Raw genomic sequence first — 24,723 nt, forward strand, 5'->3', positions numbered from 1 at the left:
GCTTTTTATGATAATAACAGGACACTTTTTATTGTAAATATAGAGATGAGGTTTGATAGGAATAGTTTTCGCGTATGGAAGCAAATAAGACGGTTCTCCAAGGATATTTTAATGTACATGTTTGTAAGTTTACTTTGAATGTCATTAAAGTTAACATGTTTGGAGACAGTGACTGTTATAGTAAAAATATATCTTCGAAACAAGTTACAAGCAAAAATTACTATGATACAATTTAAAAAATGACTTTTATAAACTTTTATAACTCGATTCACGTATTGATTTTATTTTGAATACATTATCCGAGTCGAAGTTTTGCAGAGTCAAGACAATCTACGTCATAAATTATTTTCTGAGAGAAAGGCTCAAGGCGAAACTTAAGCCTGACATAAGTGGGCAATAAACTTCAACCAATTTGGAGATTCGCATCTGGAGGCTCTTATTAAAGCCCGAAAGTTAGTCCTTTTCATCCATCACTCGTAATACGTATGTGAGTTATTGTATGAAAAATTGAAGAATAAATTGAGTCGCTGCAACAGCGGCGAGACATAAATCCCAACTGAGCCCTCAATATTGTTTTAAAGGGGAAGTGGCCATAAATTTTATCAGGGCCGCCCAGCGCCGCGGGCCTCCCCGGACCCACTGTCTCCGCAATTTTCCGCCCATGCTTGTGCATTCGCCGCCCATGTGAATTTGTTGCGTTGTTACAGTAGAAATTGAAATCCTTCTCATAGTTGGCTATCATGAACGGAGTATTTCCAATTTTACGGGGCCTGTGTTTATTTCTTAAACGTTTTTATCCCAACTAAGAATACATATCCAAGATATGATTTAACCTATCAACGAAACCTACTATCATTAAGTCGGTACGATTCACACGCTAACGGCTGCGAGGAAAAACCAAAGTTTTGTGACACAAGTAATAACAAGTATAGAAATTTAATTACTGATAACATTCTATTTGTAAATGAAACAAGTCAATCTTATAATTTTGATCGAAATAGCGGCATTCAATATATGCCTCTATTTCGAAGCAGTGTTTACATAAAATATAAATTTGTTGCCTTAACCACTTGACACTTACGTTATAAAGTATTATAATTATGCATTACTACGACGCAATAAAGCATTGGATACACTCTTAAACCATTTCCTTACCACATTTTTCAAATAATAAACCAAAAAACAACTAAGGCTGTTATTGGTTCTCTTTGTTTTATTTCTACCAATAACTTGATATTACATGCTGAAAATATTACGAGTATCCGTTCAATATATTTTAGAAAGAAACTCTTAGTTATTAGATTTTCCACTTTCTTGAATAAGCTTAATGGCTGTAATAACGTGAAACACGATTTTGATTATGATAAAGGTTCATGAAATGCCGCAGAATACAGAAGATACAGGTTGAAGTATTGTTATATGTAAATACATTTTTCGATTTTCTTACGACTGATTTCAAACCAATCGTTTTACCATAACACTTAAATTGTATTAGTCCATAAATGGGTACTGTTTTAATGGCATTGTTAATAATTACCATCATGTCATACACAGGTTCATAATTGGAGACAAATAACGACTTAATAACAAATTATTTTGTACGTACGTGTTATAGAAAATCGGAAGTAAAAATGTATAGTGCAATAAAAAATCGCTTATTTTTATCAATACTATCTGAGTGTTGGACATTTCACATAAATGTGATATTGCAATATCGTTCGTCCCCTTTTTTAATATCGCGACGGACGCTGCCGGTCGGTTTATGGCACAACCCTTCCCGCGTTTTATTCACGACCTGTTTGTCTAAATATTATAAAAAATTATGTCAGCAAACGCAGTTTGTTCTCTCTGTCGTGTACATTCAAACATCGAATCATTTAGGATATTTATATTGTTTTAACAATACTATTACGAATAAGCGTTAAGAATCAATTGACTCATCATTGGCTTACCCTCGCGCCCCTAGACTAATAGGTAAGGTATTTATGTCTAAAATTGGTAAAAGACGCGTCCACACTCTCTGTAGCGCCAATTTCAACAGGTCAATGTGGACAAGGCTTTCTTATCAATTAAGATTAAAGTGGCGGAGTTAACCTAAATGATACGGTATTTTACTGTCATGTGTTATCATCAACGCAAATATATAATTGAATATTTTAAACTTAACTTCTAATAGTCGGACTTTAGAAAAATGTGTTATTTAAATAACATTTAGTTTTAACACCCGAAACTAAGTGTATTTTTTGTACATTTACATAAAGTGACTTAAAGAGTTTTTTTTTAGAACTTTAGAAGATTTTCCTCATAGTAGTATAGTTGAATTATTGTTAAAAATATCAATGGCATCGTCACTAATATTTCTTTTTAAAAATGTTTGGACAGTTTTAATTTAAAAATTTAATATAACAACAAATTGGCACACTTGTTTGACAATTTTAAGATAAATTCAAATCAATTAGGCAAAGCGTGATACGTAACTGGGTTTTATTAATAGTATATTGTAAGTCAAACTAAACACACGTAAATTTCCTTCCTTGTTGCATATAGAAACGTCTTTAGTTATAGACGTTAGTCATCACACTGACAAATTATAGATGTTATTTAAAAGTTCAGCTTTTAAAGTATCTTTTATTAATTTTTATGAATTACAGAGACATTATATGCAATGATTACACTTCTTCTTTAATAGATAAAATAATAATTGTTTGACAAATAAAACTGAATACATTAAACATTTAAAATATAAAATCGAGATGTAAAGGACGATATCCTGCATTTATTACTTAAGTTAATTATTATTACAATAATAGTTATCATTTATTTATGAAATCTTTATTAATCAATAAAACGAGATATGTACTTTTTAAAGTTAATTTTAGTAACTTTATATAAAAAGTTTTTTTTAGAATTTATAAGGTTTTTATCATTATTAACAGTTTGACCATTTTCCTACGAAGTTTATATGTTAATTTATGATTTATATTTAACAATCATTTATGTAGTTGGTATTTTAATGAGAAAACTAACTCTAACTTTATTGGCCATCTAGTAACATTATAAAAAGCTTAACCATATGAAGTAAAAGGAAAAAATGTGTTGTTGGCATTACTTACTGGCTGTGGTGTCGGCTTTGTGCATAGCCGGGGGATCACGAATCATTTTGACGTTTTCACTCTCGCATCACCCGGCTGAGAAAATATCCTGAAACAAAATAAACTCCTGATCAATATTTTAGTTTCAACTGTTTATATATATGTGATGTGTAGTATATTTAAAAGTGATGTTATATTGCCCACATAATATACTATCTTAATAGGTTATTTTAAACATAAGGTTATTGCCGTATATTCTACAAATAGAGCATATAACAAATAAAATATAAGAGAAATTCTCCGATAAAAACTTATTAGAATAAATCCTTACGATCAATTCACGCAAGACCTTATTACCACGACTATCTGCCATCAATAATCACGTTTGATCCCATTGTTTATTTTAAAATAGACGTTAAAGCACTTTTACGTCATTGAAATTTAAGCCTTATGCAATGACGAGTTGAGTGTATTGTATTATAAAGTGCGGAACAAACACGTTTTATGAATTTAGCTAGCCCTTAAAGGTTAAAATGTCCATGCAAGCTGTAAATTGAAACTCAACGTTTATATTTCTTGCCAATATCTCTTCAATATAATCAATTTAACAAACAAGTTTTGCTCTTTCAGAAATTAATACAAGTTATTTGCATTACCAATAAACATTTGTAAACATTACCATAGCTATTTTGAAGTATACAGATATGGCTGAGATACCGATCGATAATGGAATTCTAAAATTCGTAACGAGTTTATGTCTACAAATAAGCGTCTTTTGTATGTTTATCGCTGTATATATGTCCAAAGATTAAAAATATCTTTGAATAATTAATTTGGATGACTATCAATTTTTCGATATGGTTAATTTTAATTTTAGGAAAAAACAAAACATGTAGACATACAGGATGATTGTAAATAGGTGTAAAAGCAATAAATGAGTTAATGTATCACATAAAGGATTTATAGCTTTTATACCTATTTCCATGATTAGAACGCTGCATAATTTGATCGCTCCGATACATTTTACATTCATTATTTTTTTCTATTGGAATGCGTAAGGTCAGTGACTTCAGGAGTACAAAGTCTGCAGGGATAGATAATGAATAATAATTAATTTTAAAATGTAATAATCTGTATTTCGAAAATAATTTTTCTTGTTATATGATTTTTGATATATATTCGCCTTTTTAAAGGTTTCACACTTATTTTCAATCACCATGTATAATAATATATAAAACAACTGCATATTGTGTATTTTTGAATTGAGTAAATATATGTTTTTCAGTAAAGATACGTATTCGCACTCAATTGAAGATGAGATAGATTTTATAACCGCATCGAATTTCCCATCAGCACCTGTTACAAAGGCGGCTATCAAATTACCCGCGACATATCCGAGCACGCCTCCAACCATAAATACGGTATTCGTTATGCATTTCTCATATTCATGAATCCGTTTTATTGGCCCCAATAAAATATGAACATCTCAGAATGGATATGAGAACGGGCAAATCTAATATGGATTGCTGTGCGCCGGATTCGGTCCGATCGGCGGGGAGGGGGCCGCAGCTGCGTCATAAGGTGCCTGGCTTTAGCAATTTTGAATTATACTAGGACGTTATACGTACACTACAAAGCAATTAAATATATAATCACTCGCTTTTAGTATGTACACCCATCTTTTCTTACACGATTTTGAAGTAACGGTTCACCTATAATAATAACCGAAATGCACTTTTCATACGAGTAAAATATTCGTTTTAGTACGAATCCATATAAAAAAATAATTTTATTTTAAGAATGTTTACAGAAATGTATCACAATCAATAATCTTACTTCAATAAGAATTTTTTCTTTTTTGAAGGCAAGGAATGAATTTTCACAGTACACTTCACACATATATTTTTCGTTTTATTAATACTTATTTCATATAGATTTTATTATTAATTCTTTCGCAAGGTTTTTTGAGAAAGTTTTAAATTTTTTCATCACACGTGCTTTTTTAAATTTGTGGAACATGTCCCCAAATTTACCACATGTCACATGTATTTATATACCATTTTTTTTGCTTGCTTTTCCAAAGTTACGGATATATTGCAAGTAAAATCTGAGAAGAACGTATGTTACGCATTTGTATTTTTCGTTACTTTTCATAGTTCTTATCGTGTAACAATTTATTCGGTCACTAAATACATAAAGTCATATATTTAAATTAATTTATAATGTATAGCTACGGATTTAGAATTTCTATAGAGAGATATTAGATTATCGTAGAAAACATAATTTGTAGCTTTCGTAATTTGAATATATTACGTGGAACACAGATGCAACATATAACTCGCTTGTAATCGCTTACAGATTAACCACGATGTAAAGAATATCAAGTTTCCGGGACGACAGGATGATTTACACACTCGTTTTAATAAATCGAGTGAGACATTTACACACGATTCGTTCAATTAAAGATCTAAGATTTAAAATAATGAATCATTTTAATCACAGTAACAATGTCTATAATCTAAGTGACTGTGACACGAAGTAAAAATAAAAGGAATCTAATGTCGATTTTACAAAACCTGTCAATGATTATATCAAAATGAACGCATGTGTTCTTAAATGTCTAAAGAAATATAAATATGATTTAGCGGAGATCTTAAAAGAATTTACTAGGGTAAAGAATAAACTTAAAAAGCCGTCCGAAAATTGTGAGGAATAAACCACCAAAAAAAAAGTTTTTACACCTTTCATATATTTGAGATTAAAACTACGGATCAGTTTCTTATGTATAACGAAGAGCGTTTTCGTGTTGCCTTTCGACATAAATGCGAATTTAAAGGTCACTGTCACACCAGCAGTGAAAATATTATTCTTTCCCCGACATGTCAAAAATTCAACAGAGTCTGGATAAGCGGAATGGATGGCGGTCGACGCAGCCCCGAATAGAATATTCTTTGTCAAAGTGTATGTCTCCGGCTCCGAACTTGTTCTCAACGTGAGTACTTCGCGGAAGTCTCTTATTTATTTGCCTTTATCTGGGTTGCTGTCCTTTCATGTCATTTTCGATTTACAACCCTGCATTAAGAAATAATTATATAATAAGTAAAAATTACTTCTTCAATTAAATTAAAATGGAAAACTATTTAAAGAAGTCGAATATTTTCAGTGTGTTATTAAGTGTTATTGAAATGTGTTATTTTGGGTGCATCTAAGAGATGTTATTAGTTTTTGTATTAAAAAAATAACACAAACGTTTGTGTTTGTGTAATCAGTGCGATAAATTAAGCAACATGACGTTGAAATTCACTCTTGCTATTAACAATGTAACAACCAGCGACGGGCTTTATATAATGAGGTAAGACGTGGACATCGTGTTATAAGATGATAAATAATTTTATCAATGTCGCTAGCGTCTATAAGTTCGTTGAGGGGAATTGAATCGTATTTATTATCTAATATATTAAGTAAAACAACAATTTGATCCATTAACGTCAAAGTAATTTGTTAGACAGTCCCTTTTGACTCCGCACTGATCGAATTCATTATTCACCGACAGAGAGCAATTAAAGCTCCACTAATCAATCTCAAACTTCAGCCAGAGCTGAACTCTAATCAAGAAAACTCCTATTCCGTGAAAGCTTTCCGAACAAAATTTAACTTAATTAAAAATGTAAATTAAATTCCTAGCCGCTTCCACAAGCATCGCGTCGAGCCGCGCAGCACCGAGCGCTCGGGGCTTTTGATTGCAGCTAAAAGGTTTGGGATTAGTGCGCGAAAGAGCTTTCAGTGCATTTGTAGAGCTTTTAAGTGGGAAGCTTTCGCTTAAGACACTTACATACAATGTAAATTTTATGTACCACCTTGGGAGTGTATATGTTTGCTTATGACACCAAAACAATCTGCTTGTCGTTTTGAGAAACATAATTCGGTTTGCTTCTATAGATTCGTGGATTAATTTTTTGAAAAATTGTATATACTTAAAATTCTTTTGTATTATAAACAGAATACGATTACAAAATTATGGAAAATTTTAATAGGTCCTGCTTTCTACATAAGATAATCTAAGCAGTTATTAATAGGTGCGTTGGCGACAAGTTGTCACTAATCTGCTAATGTTTCAAAGGTTGGGACACTGTCTTTACGGAGAGAAATAAATGATGAATGTAACATGCATACAAATTTTTGGTCTACAGAAATGTCTGCCTTCACCTTTAGCCAAGAAATATAATAGAATATAACAATTTTTACCGTGTCATTGCACTAAATAAACAATATTATCGGGGTTTTATATAGTTTATATTCTATGTGCAGTTTGTATGGCTTTAAATGTATTAGTTGCATTTTAGTTTTCTGCCACCAAAAACATTTGTAGTGGTAAATATCTTTTACATTTATATAACCTGTATTTTGTGATTAGGCAATACTACATGCTGTTGAAAGACTTGCGGAGTTGTCCGGGGATATGGACAGCTTAAGGGACGCGGGCGTGTCTAAGGAAGTTGAGTATCCGGAAATAAACCACCCGTAAAATTGTCAATTCCCAACGAAATCCGGCATCTGGGTACGACGTTTTTCTGCGCTTTGCCTATGAACAGTTCAAATCTTTATGTCTATTTAAGCATTTACTATTTATAGTTTAACAATCAAACATTGTACTTATGTCAGTAAAATAGAAAAAAAATTGAATCGATTTAAGCGCTTTTGTTTTCGTTGAGAACGAAACTTTAAAAGTACATAAATACAATAGTATGAAATTGTGTATTCTATTTTTCTTTAGACACGAGAGGTCATGTTTCCATAACGCATCAGCAAATACGTAACGCCTCCTGGGAAAGCGCCAACACAATCACTGTTATTCAGCACTTAGCTCTACGATACAGCAGTTTCATTACACAACGTACTTTCGAGCTGTCGTATATTGTAAATGATAAGTGAAGAAAAAGCGAACGTTTAATACAAAGGAAAAGTATTTAAAGCTCTCATTCCTTATAGAAATTGCGAAGTTTTATAGCCGAATTCTTTATAGTGCGTAATTGTAGTATAACTCTTGCATATATATACGATTTCGAAATACGATTCAAATAAAATAACAAAAAAATATATACGGTCACCATATTTTTGGCTTCCAAATTTAGAACACATAATAAAAGTATTAAAGCAGCGGATTACATATTATCAACATTTTCTATAGCTATTATTCTATAACTAGGTGACATAGGATAATCGATAGGTAACAAGAAACAACAATATTTTTATCATCATCGTCGTTATTTCAGACGTGCGCTCTCTCTCGCTTATGTTTCCAATAAAACCGGTAGGAGAGGCCTGCATGCCGCGTCTTCTATCGACCTTAACAAGGTTGTACGTTGACGTCCTTTACTGCGTTTGCCGGTCCTTAGTCTCAATTCCTAAATCTCAGGCCTTCTGTTATTATAATAAACTGAAAAAATGCAATCTATCTGTCTCAAAAAATCCCAGAAAATGATCAATATCTTTACATTTGTTTCAAAAACGATGTGATTATATAAAAGATAAGTAAAACCGTGAGTACGCCGCGACTCATAAAGAAAATTGGGTCGGATGAATTGTCCCGCAGACTCTGATAACACACGCATGTGCCATCCAATCACAAGAAGCAACGAGTAGAAAGCTTATTATCGAGTCGCGTCTCTCCATCGGCCGGTAATGAGAATAGTCTTCTAGCCGGACTGCAGTCATACGTGCACTGCTTCGAGCTCCTACCCTCGTCTTTTGAACTCGGATCATCACGACGCTCACCCGTGAAATTGATTCTCGTGGAAAGACGCAAAAGATAAATGAAAAGAAAATAGGAAAACACAGGCTAAGATTTGGCGTGAAATTGTTTTTTACCGCCCGCCAAGCGTCTATCCCGGCACCCGGACTCAGGAATTTCCCAATTACTGTGTGCGAATGTATTTATTTTACTCTGATTATATAAGTCACGTGCTTGCTTACTTATTACTAAATTTATATTGAACATACTATCGAAATGTTTGACATTAACGTGTACGTTTTATTTTGAAGAAACGTCAATTAGATTACATGCTTGCTTTATCAAGTCAGCAGTCAGTGCCAATGCTTTAAACGCTGTGAGGCCAGATGCACGAAAAAAGCAAAAATCATCATCAATAAAATAAAATCCCATTTAGCTTGTTATACGGTGTTGAAACGTATATACCGAGAATCTAAATGATCTTTTCTGTTCTAGAGTGTTATAAGACTATTTTAGATTTTTGATACATAGCGTGAAAACTATTTGGTTTTCATAAAATGGATGTACGAGAAATTATGATCTCAATATTTATAGTTTAAGTTGGTCTTATATAACAATCGATAACAGTAATTAGTAATGATAATATCAATTTGTCAAAAATAACCGGTACTAATAAATCGGTACATATGTCGATGTAGGTTGGGTCGAATTGGTATCTTAAAACACTGTGACATCTCATCCACTACGTGATCCATTTGCCGAAGTAAGAAGCAATCTCATTCAATACCCGACCGCCTCAATCCCTCTCCCTCCCCCTTTCTAGGGTTGCTAACAATGGGATACTTTGTAAGCTTCGTATCACGGAACGCAATAAAACTTAACATTCCTTCTTAACTACTTTCTGGTAGTTATCCGACGATACAATATTGCGCATTAATAAAATATTTATTACAATTTTCTTACAAATGTTATTAAATTGTGAAATGGTAAGAATTTATACGAACATGTATCCCATTTCATCAAATATATTGTTACATTGGAAGTTCATCAAAAGTTTTGAGTGTGAGCGGATCGCTTGTACAACCCTAATAGAATAGCGAGTATCGCTTTTCTCGATTGTATTAGATTCAGCTGCCCTTTTCATCTACATGTCGTTCTCTCCTTGGGTCTCGGGAGGGTCGCAAGCGGTGGATACGCCACTGATAACCGCATTTTAAATGTTTCTCATGCGGAAACGATTACATTATTATAATTTATCCACTGGACTACTAACACCGTTGTGTGAAATCAGTTTGCAATTTTTATGAAATTTTTAGTTTACAAATTGTCTATATTTGCTTATGCTTTATATTAAAGATGTAGAAATGTGTATTAAAAATGAATAAAATAAATGAAAGCATACTTATCCTTAGTAACATGACGCTATTATTTTGGACATTCGATAACACACTATGATGTAAATTTCTTTATTACAACGCAAAAAAGAAAAAATCTTTGAAGTTCAATATTTGAAAAAAGCCGACAAGTTGTGAAACTATGAATACGATTATCCACACAATTCCAAAGGCTATCATCCAATAAAGCGGATAGGTACCAAAGGTATCAAATCTTCGTCCGTAGTGAAATTGAATATTTATCTGGCTAGTATCTCTATTCCGGAACAATTTTTATATGGGGGGGAATACAATCTCAAGATATTTGGGAGGGCCACTTCACGAGGATATTGGCAAATACCTTGCCTGCATTACCTTTATTGCCTCGCGACGTCGCGTCCCCGGTTTGATCCTATCTACGATTATTCGTGTTTTATTCAATGTCTCTCTCCATATAATCGGTATTAAGGTTAAAACATTTATATGACGGTCACAAAAACGATGTTTCGTCTTTGTATTTCGTAAAGCTATTCGTAAAGTTACGTTTAGACATAAGCATATTAATGAATTTAGTATGTACATGTATACTAATGAAATATAACAATAGTTCAGCTTTTTAATTTATCGATAAATAACAAGGAGCTCATGGGTGCAACTTAAAAAAGATATCCCATGTTTCTAAAATATCACACTCTCGCATCTTGCAGCATATAGCGCCGGATTACCAAAAATATTGACCAACGATACTCTTATGTAAATTTTAGTATTTTCGAATTTATTAAATGTTAAATTGAATTTCTGCAGCGCCTGGAAACATATCTCATAACGTAACTTATGTCGTTTCGACGTATGATTTATTTTATTGATTAAACTTTGGATTTACGGATTTTCTTTACATTTTGTCGACATCGAATTTACGTAATATTATTTGTGACGTATAGCACCGGCTAAACGATTTTGCGAAGTCACAGCAGCTCACAATGAATAATCCTTTTTCAATCTAAACACTAGAATCGCAAACTTTAGGGTTGTTTGCGAAAGATCACCAGCTTTTGGACACGTATGTCTAAATTTCTTCCATTTTTCATAGCCTGCAATGATTCAGAAGCATTTCCCAGAAAGTAATTCGGTAAACTCAACTTAATTCTTGTTTTAATAGACGTTGCACCAAAACTTCGCGGTTTTTTTTTGTCTTACTCTTTGCAACTGATTAGAAACGAACATCCTATTAACTATTAAAACATGTCGCGGACTCGGAAATCGTAACTTCTGTGTTCGGAAACCAGGAAGCTTTGAAATCCATCACACCTAAACAATTAAAAATGTATTATTTTTTGTAATAATACTACTGTACATAAACGACGTACATGTATTATGAAGAACCTACCAAAATTTTTCAAAGTTGCTGTCAAGAATTAGTATAATCCAGAAGAAGTAATTTACGTAAGCGTTTTTTTTCCAAATAATTAAACCATGAGTATTATCTTTAAGTAATATCTTGAAGGCGAGTAATTTAAAATACTTTTGATTTAATTCACATTGTCAAGATACGAACAACGTGGCAGGAATAAAAATTAAGATTAACGATTTTAATCGAAAGTATAAAACTCGGTTGTTTTCAAAACGACATTTCGCTTAATTAATGCAAGGCACAATTTATTTTAATAAAACCTGTTACCATATAAAGGCATAGTTATTTTCGTGTGGCATTTAATTATAATTGGCGTAAGAACAATAATTATAAATAATTAAGAAATGCTGACTACTGACATTACGTTCGTTAAAAAAACAATTAATAATGGTACGTAATATATTGTTTACTTACATTGACCTATAACTTAAAAGTTTGTATTTTCATTGAGATAATGACCATGGTTTCCGCATCGTTTTAATAAATATTAATTAATTTATTTTAGTATTACTCTTAATTAAATTTAAATACCATGTTTTTATAAGACTAATTATACTTGCTACAAACTTTGTAAATGAGTAGTAGAATCCCAATATTTTTATTGGGAAACAATGCAATAAAATATCCATTTTAATAACATCATATTAACAAAAATGAATTTAAAGCGAAAAATTATAATAATAAAAATATAAAAACGAAACTAGTCAGAGATAATGCTGACTTATTGTCTCAGATGTTAATAAATCAAAATTCGGACCAAAGATATCGAGTGCTTTGCATTTGCAATATGTATAGTATTGTATTAAATAGCGACATTTACGTTATTGAATACAAGCGAAAAAACTGTAACACGAAATCCAATATTTCTGAGTTATAAGACTATAATTAAATTTTATTTATTGTTGAAACTGAGTATTGCCTGATTATCTTTAATTAACCCATTAATTTGTTTCCGTCAGGCTAAACCACTTATAACTTGTTTTTACTCAACAATGATTTGTTATTGATGTAAAAATATACCGACTGTTCTGTTCTTCAATAGCTGAATTGCCATGAGATTGATAACTAAGTAACGCAATATGAATTCCGAGTCGACATTAGTTTAATTTACAAAAATATTTAATGCAAATGTAATATTAACACAGAGTTCGCAAGAGTATTAAGAACTTGTTAGATCACACCTTTTTCTCTCTCACAAGAAATTTTTTATTACAATCCAACTTGCTGCAGCATCAAAGTCAAATTGAATGTTTTAACGACTTATTTATTAAACAAGTAACAAGTGTTTCATTAGCAACGAGTGTGGGCCGCTAATCGTTATTTATGGACGATAAATTGTTATATTCATGGTGTTTGCGGCGGAAGACGCATAAATTTGACGAGCCAGTAGCGACCTGACACCTGTGATTGCATTTACAATGCTAATTCATGGAACAATATCACGTCAACTGGCGGAGTCGCGCCTTGTTTTCGCAATCGCTGCGCGTATTGGGCGCACCCTGTGCCGCTGGCACAAATAAAAAATTCTCGGATATTACCATTTGTTTCAATAGGTTTTTTGTTTAATCTTCTACGTAGTATATAGTTCCGCTGAGTTCCTTGCGCAACTTATTTTGACGATGAAGACATTTTATCCGAACAGGTAGTAGACATATACTACTTGACGGCATCGAGGTTGCTAATTTATCGTTACTTGAAAAAGTTTTTGATTTTGGATTTGACGAAGACTGAAGAGTTAAAAAATCGCTAGTGTAATAAGTGACATTATAGGTTAGGTAACAATTTTACTATACTCTATATATAAACGTTAAAATATGTATCAATTAATACGATTTAATTATTTAAAATTTTTAAAAATACCCTATTCTCTGTTAAAATTTACAATATTGACCGATTATTTTTTTATACTAACCTAATTACCCACATAAAGAAATTAAAGAATATAGATACATCATCATTATAGGCAATGTAAAATATTTTTGTAAACACAAGTTGAGATAAAAATAAGAAACGTGTTATTACTTCATTAATATTTCTTTTAATAAAATATTTTATTATATTTATTTCTACCTATTTGGTATTAGGTATAATTGTACAATTAACTATTTTAAAGTAGTTAACATCACACATAAAGTATCAAAGCGTAGTTACTTTATGTCCTGTATGAATAATTATTAAAAGTAACTCGACATCATAAATAATATGGAAAATTGTTTCTTGCACAGAGTTGACTGCAACCCACCGGAAGCATGATTGATGACGACTTAAAATTTATAATTGAATTGATAAAATCGGGACAACAGCTCGTTACGTCTAGACAAGCGGTAGGTAACCAGCCGCAATCCATTACCGAGCAGTTAATTGATAATTACTTTCTTCCATTACTAAATGAAAAACTCAGTGATTAACTCTGAATCGTATTAACGAGCACAATGGGTCGGCATTCAATTAAAAACTCTTGTCGAATGACGACGACTTCACAGAAAGGCGGAATCGACGCTGACTCAATCTCGTATACATGGAATAAGGAATTATTCGCGTGCGGAAAGTTTTTAATTAAATATTCACTCGTTTCGTAATTAAGACGCGATTCAATTGAGCACAATGCAGTTTTATGCGGCGTTTTCGAAAGAAATCGGAGACAGCTTCGGAGCTTTCAATGCGCGTGAATAGCGATACGGAGGGAGACACCGGACGTACTTCTTTTTAAACGTCCCTTTTGCTTTTTTCTTTATATCGTTTCTTATGTTCGTTTTGAATCAAGCAAATTATTCTTTATCGTATTAACATCATTTCAACATACACCCTGTGTACTAAATGTTATGTTTTCATGCAATAGCTTTCTATAAATAAATTTTAAAACTCAAACGCCTCTCAACAATATATACACTTACTACATATATAATTACTATATCTTATTTTATATATATAACTAAATAAATAAAGTTCATGTTCCAATAACCAACACGATCAAAAAATAATTAAAATCATAAAGTACCTGACATACCGTAGCTTATTCATTGTCTTGATCTCGCGTTCGTCAATTTTAGTTAAAAATATTTTAAATCTTTTTACTACTTCTTTCAAAATTTTTAAGACAACAAACCTCTCTAATATATTCATCATTTATACCATAGGGATAGGCTAATATTTCCAATGACAATGGTTGTAAGCGACCTGTATTCAGAGTGTTCTTCAATCGACCTTAACAAAATCGTCTGTCTGCTTAAGATTTAACGTACTAGGTTGTCCTAAATGTTACTCCTTAGCTGTTTCCTCAACAAGACAGGCAGTGCTTTTTGTTGAGTGACTTTTCAATTTTGTTGTGATGGAAATAAACATTGTTGTTTTTATTACAGTTTTCAAATACTACACGAGTCTAGAAAATACTCAGTGGTTAATAGTAAATAGGAAAAGCTAATTTCGTATTTATAAAAGGCTTGTCAATGGCGCCGAAATGAGCAGTGGCTGGCGATGTAAAAGCTAATCTGAGGAGCAGGGCTGCGCGCTGAAGTGGCGCATATGCCGCATTTGAGTGTAATTTAAATGCAAGCACATTACTCGCACGCCGCACTCTCACAATACTTTAATTTAATATAAATAGCTTCATTATCGAATGTTAGAGTCGAGAGCTGCGTTTTACTTTTTAATTAAATATTCGTTTCAGAACATAGCGCAGCGGATTGGCAACTTTATATGGTAGTGGGTAGACTACACGTCGCGCCGAGCAGATGACCACCAGAGTCTTAAGGTTTTGCAGGACTTCAGAACGGCAAGTGCGGTGTAGTCACCGCACTTGCCGTTAACTCACTAGAGTTCACCCACAAGGTGGACAGACGACTGACAAACGTTAAATTGACCGAAAGACGCTTATGCAATTTTTTTCAATCATAGGAGTCCTACGGATAAATTGATGACGAAGTTGATTATGATTTCCGTAATAATTAAAAAAAAATCTGCATTTTTAATATCCTTTAATTTTGAAAATTTTGTAATACTTTATAATATTTCACGCGATACAATTTTTACGTCATATTTTTAATTCGTGGATTTATGTCTAATTGAACATTAAAAGGTTATATTATTATATATAAGTAATAAGAGTGTAACTTAAAATGTTCCCATTTTAAGTAAACTCTTATTTTTAAAATAATTTCTGATTGAGTTAAATTTCAGTACCTATTTTAGTTGATTTATTTTTTTAAAAGATTCTTTACGAAATAATTTTAACTGATTCTTCATTGGCCCTAGCTTTAACTAGTCTCATTACAAGACAGTTTCAAGTTTTTATTGGCAATGTTTATTTAATTTAGTATGTTCTTTCAGATCAATCACGGGGCTGTCCTTTTTACCGTCCCACGCAGTTTTTTTTTATAGACTGTACGTATACATAAATTTAGGGTTCTTTCTTTTGTTAATACCTTTTTTATATGCATCTAAACTATCTAAATCTGTAAATTGATCATATATAAAACTTTCGTCGTGTACATTGCAATGATGTACCACCGAAGTTTTGATTAACAACGTTTTTCACAGCATTAAATTCGTTTGCTGGGGCCTTAAGGTTCAGGAGTAGACTACAGACTGGTAAGCGCGGTGAAGAACGTCTACAAGGTCGACAGACGAGCTCATTAAATTCGTTATAATACGCAAGGCGCTTTCAATTGGCCCTCTTGAAAATCTATTGTGAAGAAATATATCAGCTGTGAACGTCCAACGGCTGAATTGATAATGAGTATGATATTCATTACTGAAGATGCAAAATAACACTTTATTGATTTATTGATTTCGCTAGCGCCGACGATACTAAAAGTGGCACATGTTTATCTTTGGACACTAGCATTTGGCTGTAGAAATAGTTTTCTAGACGGCTGAAAAGAAACTTGTCAGTAAGTAACAAATATAAATCCGCAACGAAAACAATATTTGTTAATAAAGAATAATATATTTATTTGCGATTAAAACCCTAACTATCAGGATTATACATTTAAGACGTCCAAATCTTACAAAGGCATGTAAGCATCAGTATCGGTTATCAATAATTAATCGACCGTTATCTTTCAGACATTTAATTTCATTTGAAATTAATCGCCGAGCTCACATCCCATCCGAAATCCCCGACGCAATTGGTTCATTCTCCACGGATAAATTCTGAAGGAACATAAACTGCAGAATTCCAATAGAGGGCGCTTACAAGTCCAAATGTGTGATATATCGTCGCGGGGACGTATCGGGTGCGCTCCTGTTTATAAGATATTTCATAACGTGAATAATTTTACGGCCATTAATCATAAATGCTGATATTGAAAAAGCATCTTTTTCTGTTGTATCTTACACTAAATTTAGGTTATAAAATATTTTTCACACAACTGTCAATTAAGTAAATACCACATTTCTAAATGTTTAATTTAAATTTATGATTCGTTTTTAAATATGTGTATTTTCGATTTTTACTCCGGTTTGCTCTAATTTGAACTCTGTTTTATTTAATCGCTTTTAAATATTAAATGAGTAATTAACATTTCAAATATGTGTGTTATTATAACATGTTTTCTAAAATGTCTGTAACGTGATCTTCCAATTTTAAAACATGTTAACTCTTAAAATCCGCTAACCATTTGTCATACAAATGTGTAAATTATACTGCCGTAGCGTGTTAATAGCATGCGCAAAACGTTATAAAGTCGCTAACTAATCAAATTTTACAAAAACCAAATCAACAACGATTGCTTTTGGCTCCTAAGTGAAAATTGGTTAAGTAGACAATAAAAGATTTTTAAACAAACACATCTGTGCTCGATTGTATGTGAACGCGACCTTTGGAGCATTGTGTGAAAAAGCAAGGGCTGTTAAGAGTTTGAAAGAAGATAGCCGTCTTCCTGTTGTCAGCGGATAAATTATTCTATTTCGATTCTCGGATGTAATGGCACTGCGGTCGAAGGAAGTCATTATAGCGCAAGTGGTGCCGACCGAGCGGTTTGTTTGTGCAAGCCTGTGTCATATACAATAAGAACTACAACGTGATATTCATGTTCTGACACGGAACATCACTGAAAACGTAATTTAATTTATTCTACTTCGACTTTTCGAAGTTTTCCTAAATGTGATAATCGAAAGATGAATCATAGGGTCTCTAATTATGTACTTTGACATACTAAATTACGAGAGAAATTATAAATATATTATAATTAATATTAATTCATAACGTTCATGGCAGTTTTTTTTAGGGTATAAGACAGTTTTGTATCAATCGAGCCAAATAATAATAGTGCGCAAATATTGCAGATTGAAGGACATCACTACATTGGGCTTATAATATATGTAGTTGCCCGGCATATGTTTTGGCATCGTGCGGAAAAGTAATGTAATAGGCTGGGTTTGTTTTTGGGTTTGTTGGGTTGTGAACAGTGCTTAGCGACAGACAAAGATAACGCTTCACAAATCTAGATCTAGAATTATAGTTTGCTCATGTTTTCGCACAATGAAATTCCGGGTACTATAACATATTGCCCTACTATGGTTAACACTGATGAATGCTGTATGCGTTAGATTTTGTTACGAGTACAATACAGCGATGTAATAAAGACAATTCATTACCTTTACATTATATAACCTATTTTCTTACTTTTATCTTTATATTATATAATAATGAAATTAGTCAGTATTTTAACCGCACTAAAGATTAAATATGGGGCCGGAAGGTACTCGAGTGGGGACCACGAGCCGGTAGACGAAGACGAAGTTATGTGCGTGAGAAGTTTCTAGATGCGAGCAGCGCAAGACCGGTCATCGTGGATCGTGGATCTTTAGAGGAGACTAGGCCTCGGTCTTCGGCCTTTCAGATGTCTGTCGGCTGATGATGATGAAAGTTTCAACATGGACGAAGTGCTCATGACAACACGGGACTACTGTCCAAAACATATGATTACATGACGAAAGTCATAGTTTAAATGTTTAGTAATAAGATTGAAAGCAACTGGTTTGGATATTGCAAAATAATTTACAAACATTATGTTTGCGAGCGTTTATAACGTATTTATAAAAGAGGTGTAAATAGTAGAACATTAGATGAATTGAATAAAATAAAAATAAATAGTGCGCGGATCGAGGCGGGCCGGGCGGGAGCTCACTTGCTCCATAAACAGGCTTCCGTATTTTTCAATCAGAGAGCTGTCAAAGCATTCTGACACCCTCATCCCATTGGCTCGCACTCGCCGAACGCCGAAATTGGTTTTCTACATTCAATCCATACAAAGTTTAATGTTATTCGTTTGCGATATCACCGGGATGCCGCCGATGTTTACCGACGCGCCAAATCATATTGGATTTGCAAACTTTTGTTTGTAGACTTTATTTCATTTCACTGTTAGTACAGGCCGAGCGAACGTAATTTTTGATTTTGTCCTCCGGCTATGTTTTGAATGTGTTCAGTGGTATAACATAATGTTTAGGTGACGTAAAAGTATTTTTAATTCTTTTAATCATTTATTTAAAGGAAGTTTCCGTTAAATGTTATTTTTTGATTTGGTTAATTATTTTAAATCACTACATTGCTTCACCCTCTTGTAAATGCGTACATAAAAATCGACGAACAATTTTGTTCGCGAGTGACTTTAACGTATATACAGACAAATTTGTCGGTTTTTTGAAAAGAGAAGTCCATTATCATTGGAAATAAAATTATTTTCATAGTGTCATTCACTACATTGTTACATCCTTCAGGTATTGTAATTCATAAAGCTCATCGATCATTTTTATTCGCAAGTGATTTGGACAGACTAATTTGTAATTTCTTTTAAAAAGGTATTCGAGAATGTTTTCTTTTCGCGGCGTCTTTTTCAATTGTCTTTTTCAAGTCTACTTCTCGAGCGTGAACAGTTTACAATGTATTTCCAATCGTTTACTACACAAGAAGTGTTGCTTACAAATTAACGTTACCGGATATCTATAAGTGTTCGGTAAGCGCGGCGAACGTAGTTCAGCCGCGAGCGTTTATAAATTGAAGGGCTGCTACCTGCGGCTTAATACACCGCTGTTTCCGGTTCATTTCCGGACGGCGCGCGCGTTGCCGGATATTGCTTTTAAGGTTGCGCTACACGCTAACATCACTACGGCACCCGCTTTCATTGCCCGCTCGACGCTCCGCTCTACTGCCCGCCGACACACGCACCCCGCCATCTAAACGCATACGCTTCACTAGATACTAATTTCCACCCGTGTGACAACAAATCGACACATTTCTTCTAAACAAACAAAATCGTTTACCGTGTCTATTAACGTTTGTTTTTAAAGTAACGAATTCACGTTTTCAAAAGTTCGTTACGCCAAAAATTCTATTAGTTTTGTTAACACGATATTGTTACTTTACATATTTATATTTCATAGCTACATATTGTAAACGGAAACGCAAACATCGTTACAAACACATATCGCATAAACATCTAATCTGCATGTGTCCAATATTTTTGTAACAATAATTTGGAGTAATTTAAATTACATAACAGTGTCATAAAAAACAACTGAATAAAATGAACCTGTACAGCTGCCATGTAATAAACGAAAGGAACAGAAACCCGATCCGTAGCAGCAGGTCCGGAAATTAAATTCTCTTAAGCTTTAACGTTAATTAACCAACAACACGCAATAGTGACTAGTGTCTTGAGAAGAGTCAAGTCGTACGAGACGATATTATACTGTCCATAAATTTAAATTTTAAACAGACTGTCCCACTTTTTAATTACGATTTATGTTTTATGTATGCATAAATGCTGTCTGTTTCTTTCAAACAAATAGCCTAAACACGGCTATTTGTTTGAAAGTAAAGTAAAACTATATGTATCTATAATGAAACTGAAGTTTCATTATAGATACATATTATTTTAATTAATCAATACGTCATTCCTAATTTAAAATCATTTCTATCGAAGCATAACTTTCCATCCGTCGTCACTCTTCGAACATTTAGAAACATGCAGCATAATAAAACAGTGACAAAGTACAGTTAATATTTCACCAAATGTTTACTACAGCAACACTTTTTAACAAGTTTTGTTCGTGGTTTTGGGACATCTTAAGAGGTGGTAAGGTATCCTCAACATTAAAACATGAGTGTATATGATTTCCACACAAGATAATTTTTTTCTACCTATTATAAAAATAATTATCATTTAATCTACTTGATATATACATACGTGCTAATAGAAGATACTGATTGTAATTAAACTACTTTAATAGATAATTATAGAACATATTGTACTAACCAAGTGAAGGTAAAATTTTCTTGTAAAAAGAAATCCTAGCCCGTTTAGATTCTAGTAAGACCGGTTGAAAATGACGATTATACATAGTCTTCTGTGCGCCTTGTAGTTTAATGTTCTATGCCGTGCTAGCCGGGCCATGGTCTTCACTCCAGAACTTTAAGTTGCTTATTACAGACATAGAAATTATGTACATACGTTGACATAAAGTTAATAGTAATGATATATAAACGTAAGTGTTTATTAATCGACGACTTCAAGCTTATTTAATATTAACGGCCGATTAATAATACAGACCTTAAACTACCGTTAATCAATGTATGTTATGGGAATGAAAATGTTCACTGGTTTTAAATGTAAGCGTACTGGTAATGAACTCTAACCGAAGTTGAACAGTAGTAATACTAAAAAGATAATTAGAGTAAATAAAAAAATAATTTATATTTTAACACATGCGTTATATGTTATAATAATGCAAGAAACGTGTTGTGGTTTTACGTCATCATTACCATATGTTATTTAAGTACTAAAGGAGTAGTGTGATAAGTCAAAACCTTTTATGTCTATTTTATAGATATAATGTATGCATTATCAGTTAGGAATGAGGTGTTATGCGAAATATAATAAGATTCACTTTATTCATCAGCATTATTTTAAGGAAACTTTTCTTTAAATATTTTAATGACGCTGTAATTAATAAGTTTGCTCTTTACTAACCCTTACAAAATTCCTTAATATTTTGGCTATTAACTTTTTTTTTCAAAAGATGAGTAAAAGACGTCGGCTGTAATTGCATTTGTAATAAATATTTAATTTGCTTGAAAACGGTATAAATACGTGCAACTAAATAATAAGTTATGTTATCTAACGACTAAATGAGTGACCATAATCGATTTAGCCTGAGATAATTACAATTCATGACAGTAATCAGATCGAGTACACGAGTAAGTCTACACGGACCGCTTTATCGCCTGCACTGATTCTACGGTTTCATTAAATCCTTTCCATTGCTTTAAGTAACTTTCGATGTTTATGTCAAATGTTGCCGCGATAAAATCACAATTTATTGTAATAAATATTACACACTCAATCTTGTGAGCGAAGGTCGCGCTATATCTCGAAGTAATTAAAGATATTTTATTTATTGTTTCCTTAGTTATATGCAAGATTTGTCAAATGTCTTTTGATTGGATAACGGATCAAATTTGTTCGATTTTAGAACTTAGTATTATTTTATTTATTAGAAAAACTCTATTTAGAGTTTAATTATTTAATTGTTGATGAAAACAATCAATGAAGCGACAGTGAACAGTTTAATTCTTATTTGCTATAAAGACTTCTTAAACGTTTCTTCATGGATAACGTTCATGTCAGTTTCCGTTACCATTTTTCTATTTTGGGAAAGTTTTTCGAGCCATGCAATCCTTTGTAGCTGCGTCAGTCCGGTGAATAGGTGACCAGTCTTTAGCCCTTTCACCTTCTCTACCGAAATTTTGCTGACAACTTTAAGCTTCTCCAGATTTTTTGAACTCCTCCGTGTAATGTGGCCGAAGCATTTAAAGATTCTACGCAAGCAAGGCGTCTATCCAACTGCAATGTATATCCAGTTAAAGAATCTTTTAAGAGAGTATACATATACGGATATATTGCGAGATTCAATTTACATATTCAAATTATGATAAAACCAAAATTTGTGTGTGAAAAAATGTTACAACTTTACCAGTAGATACGTTAACCGAGTACGTAATAAACGATCCATATATAAATGTTTTTTTTAAAGATTGGGTGGACAAAGCCACCATCTTGATTGATAAAAATAGGTAATATATATTTGGTAGGCATTTATCCATATATGACAGGAATGCTGATAACTCTTGGGACAACAGAATTAATCTTTTTAGAAGGTAATTAGATGTTCATTGTTCCTCAGTGGGATCTAAGAAATAATGAAACAATGTTTTTTCTTCATATTCTTGGATTTTTATAGTCCACTCCGTATACGCAATTTATTTATTTGCTTTTCATTCCATTTTAGAATTGCAAAATTTTCGTCGTTTCAGAATTTATACGGACTACTTTTAAAATCGTTTAATCTTAGAATTAACATAAATAAAACTCAGTAGCGGACATTGTCCAAAACAAAAACGTTTTATATTTTTAGATTTATGTAGATTATTTGTAGTTATTCACAAAATATTGCTAGTTATTGACCCTGTTGCCTGCTTGATTTATTCGACTGCTTGACAATATGTGTAGAATATCAAAGTTCCAATTCGGTTTTTAATCCGTTAATTAACAACACCATATTGGTTATAGATTATATAACTCGGCTCTCGTTATAGTAATGGACGGATTGCTTGATGAGTATCGATGCCACATATCAAATTTCAGGGAATACATTAGTGATAATATCCAATGTGTTAGATTAACACTTTTTGGTAATATTAAATCTATTCTAAGATTGAAGATGTAACAAATTATAAATGGAAAAATAGAATCAAAACCAAGAAGTAGAAAGTGAAGCTTAAAACAACAGAGAATAAGTTAACACTGGTAACTTGCTTGACAAAAAGAATTAATACAGGTGTTAATAACCTTTTACTGTATCGTGTACAATGCAACAAGGTGGTGTATTGGTAGATAGGAAGTTTTTTTGGTTCTGACAGTTATTGTTATGCTATAGGTATTTACAGATATCGCGAATTTTATAATACTGGACACATATGGCTGTTAGCCTACACCTAGTTTTAACAAAGCTCTAGGGTTCTCTCAGGAGCCTAGGCACAGACAGTTACATACTACTTTATAGTCTGATTGGGAGACCATGCCGCTTCTAGCGGTTGCATCGCAATACATTTTTGATATAATATTGTGTAGACGCCTTAATTTATTTTTTTTTTGTTAAAAATAGCGGCAGAAACATTTTAAATACAAAAAATGAAAATAAACTCGTAATGTCTAAATTTCGTGTTAAAAATAAATCTTTAATGGGTCATGTACACATCATAATAAAGTCCTACGAAATACTTTATAACTTGTTTTGCTTATTTTTAAAACTAAAATTATAAGTATGTTATTAAATAAATCTTATTAAAGCATTCAAGAGTTTTTAGTTGATCAAAATGTGTGTAGCTTGATTCGTTGACACATTTAATTTAATTAGATTATAAAATACACGAAAAAACTATTAAATTTCATTTAAAGGAGTAACTTTTGAGTTTCTGGTCGGCTTTTCTCGAAAGATTAGTCTTTTGAGTAGATGGAGAATTACTATTTATAATATTAAAATAATCGAAGATTCAAATGTATTGATCAATGTAATGTTTTGATCACAAATATTTGTAGCGAGTATAATTTGACAATATATATGTTATGTGATTTATGGTTTAACTTTTTTTGACGGATGATCAATGTTACTCTGTAAATACCAACATTTACAGATTCCTTTGAAAAAGGGTGCAGAAGGCGCTTGGTCTCAGCCTCGTTGCAGCAAAAGCCTGAGGGTTGCCCCAGGAGTCCTGGTTCGAGCCACTTTATTACCGGATTGTACAGTAAGACGTACAGTATTACAGCGTAACCGAAGACATTATATTCTATTGCATGATACTGTTTTATTTTGAACGCATAATGACTGGACCTGTGAAAGGTATTATCTGATCGCAGAACGGTATAGAAACATAAAGAACAATATTTTAAGACGCAGGTCGTATTGGGCATTAAGCGTAAGAAACCAATTTATATGTGCTTTATCTTCATGTAGATACACCGTAACGGTAACTTAATATTTAAAAAACAATATATATATTTTTTAACTGTACCTGCTTGCCTTTCTCAAAGAAAATTTTTAACAAATTTGGAA

General features: G+C 32.5%; 1 protein-coding gene across 1 annotated transcript in view; it reads right to left on the reverse strand.

Annotated features, from left to right (window-relative positions):
• The window catches only part of LOC137928619 (LIM domain only protein 3-like), a 51,096-nt gene that overhangs the window by 17,371 nt on the left and 9,002 nt on the right, over positions 1 to 24,723 (reverse strand). Inside the window, exon 2 of the mRNA XM_068771522.1 lies at positions 3,114 to 3,201. Within this exon, the coding sequence (XP_068627623.1) occupies positions 3,114 to 3,159 (46 nt within the window). The 5' untranslated portion in view covers positions 3,160 to 3,201. The remainder of the gene's footprint in view (positions 1 to 3,113; positions 3,202 to 24,723) is intronic.

This window comes from Battus philenor, unplaced genomic scaffold (assembly GCF_028537555.1).
Source record: "Battus philenor isolate CCGP_79_NKW_IND1 unplaced genomic scaffold, ilBatPhil1.0.hap1 SCAF_4, whole genome shotgun sequence".
Taxonomy (NCBI): domain Eukaryota; kingdom Metazoa; phylum Arthropoda; class Insecta; order Lepidoptera; family Papilionidae; genus Battus; species Battus philenor.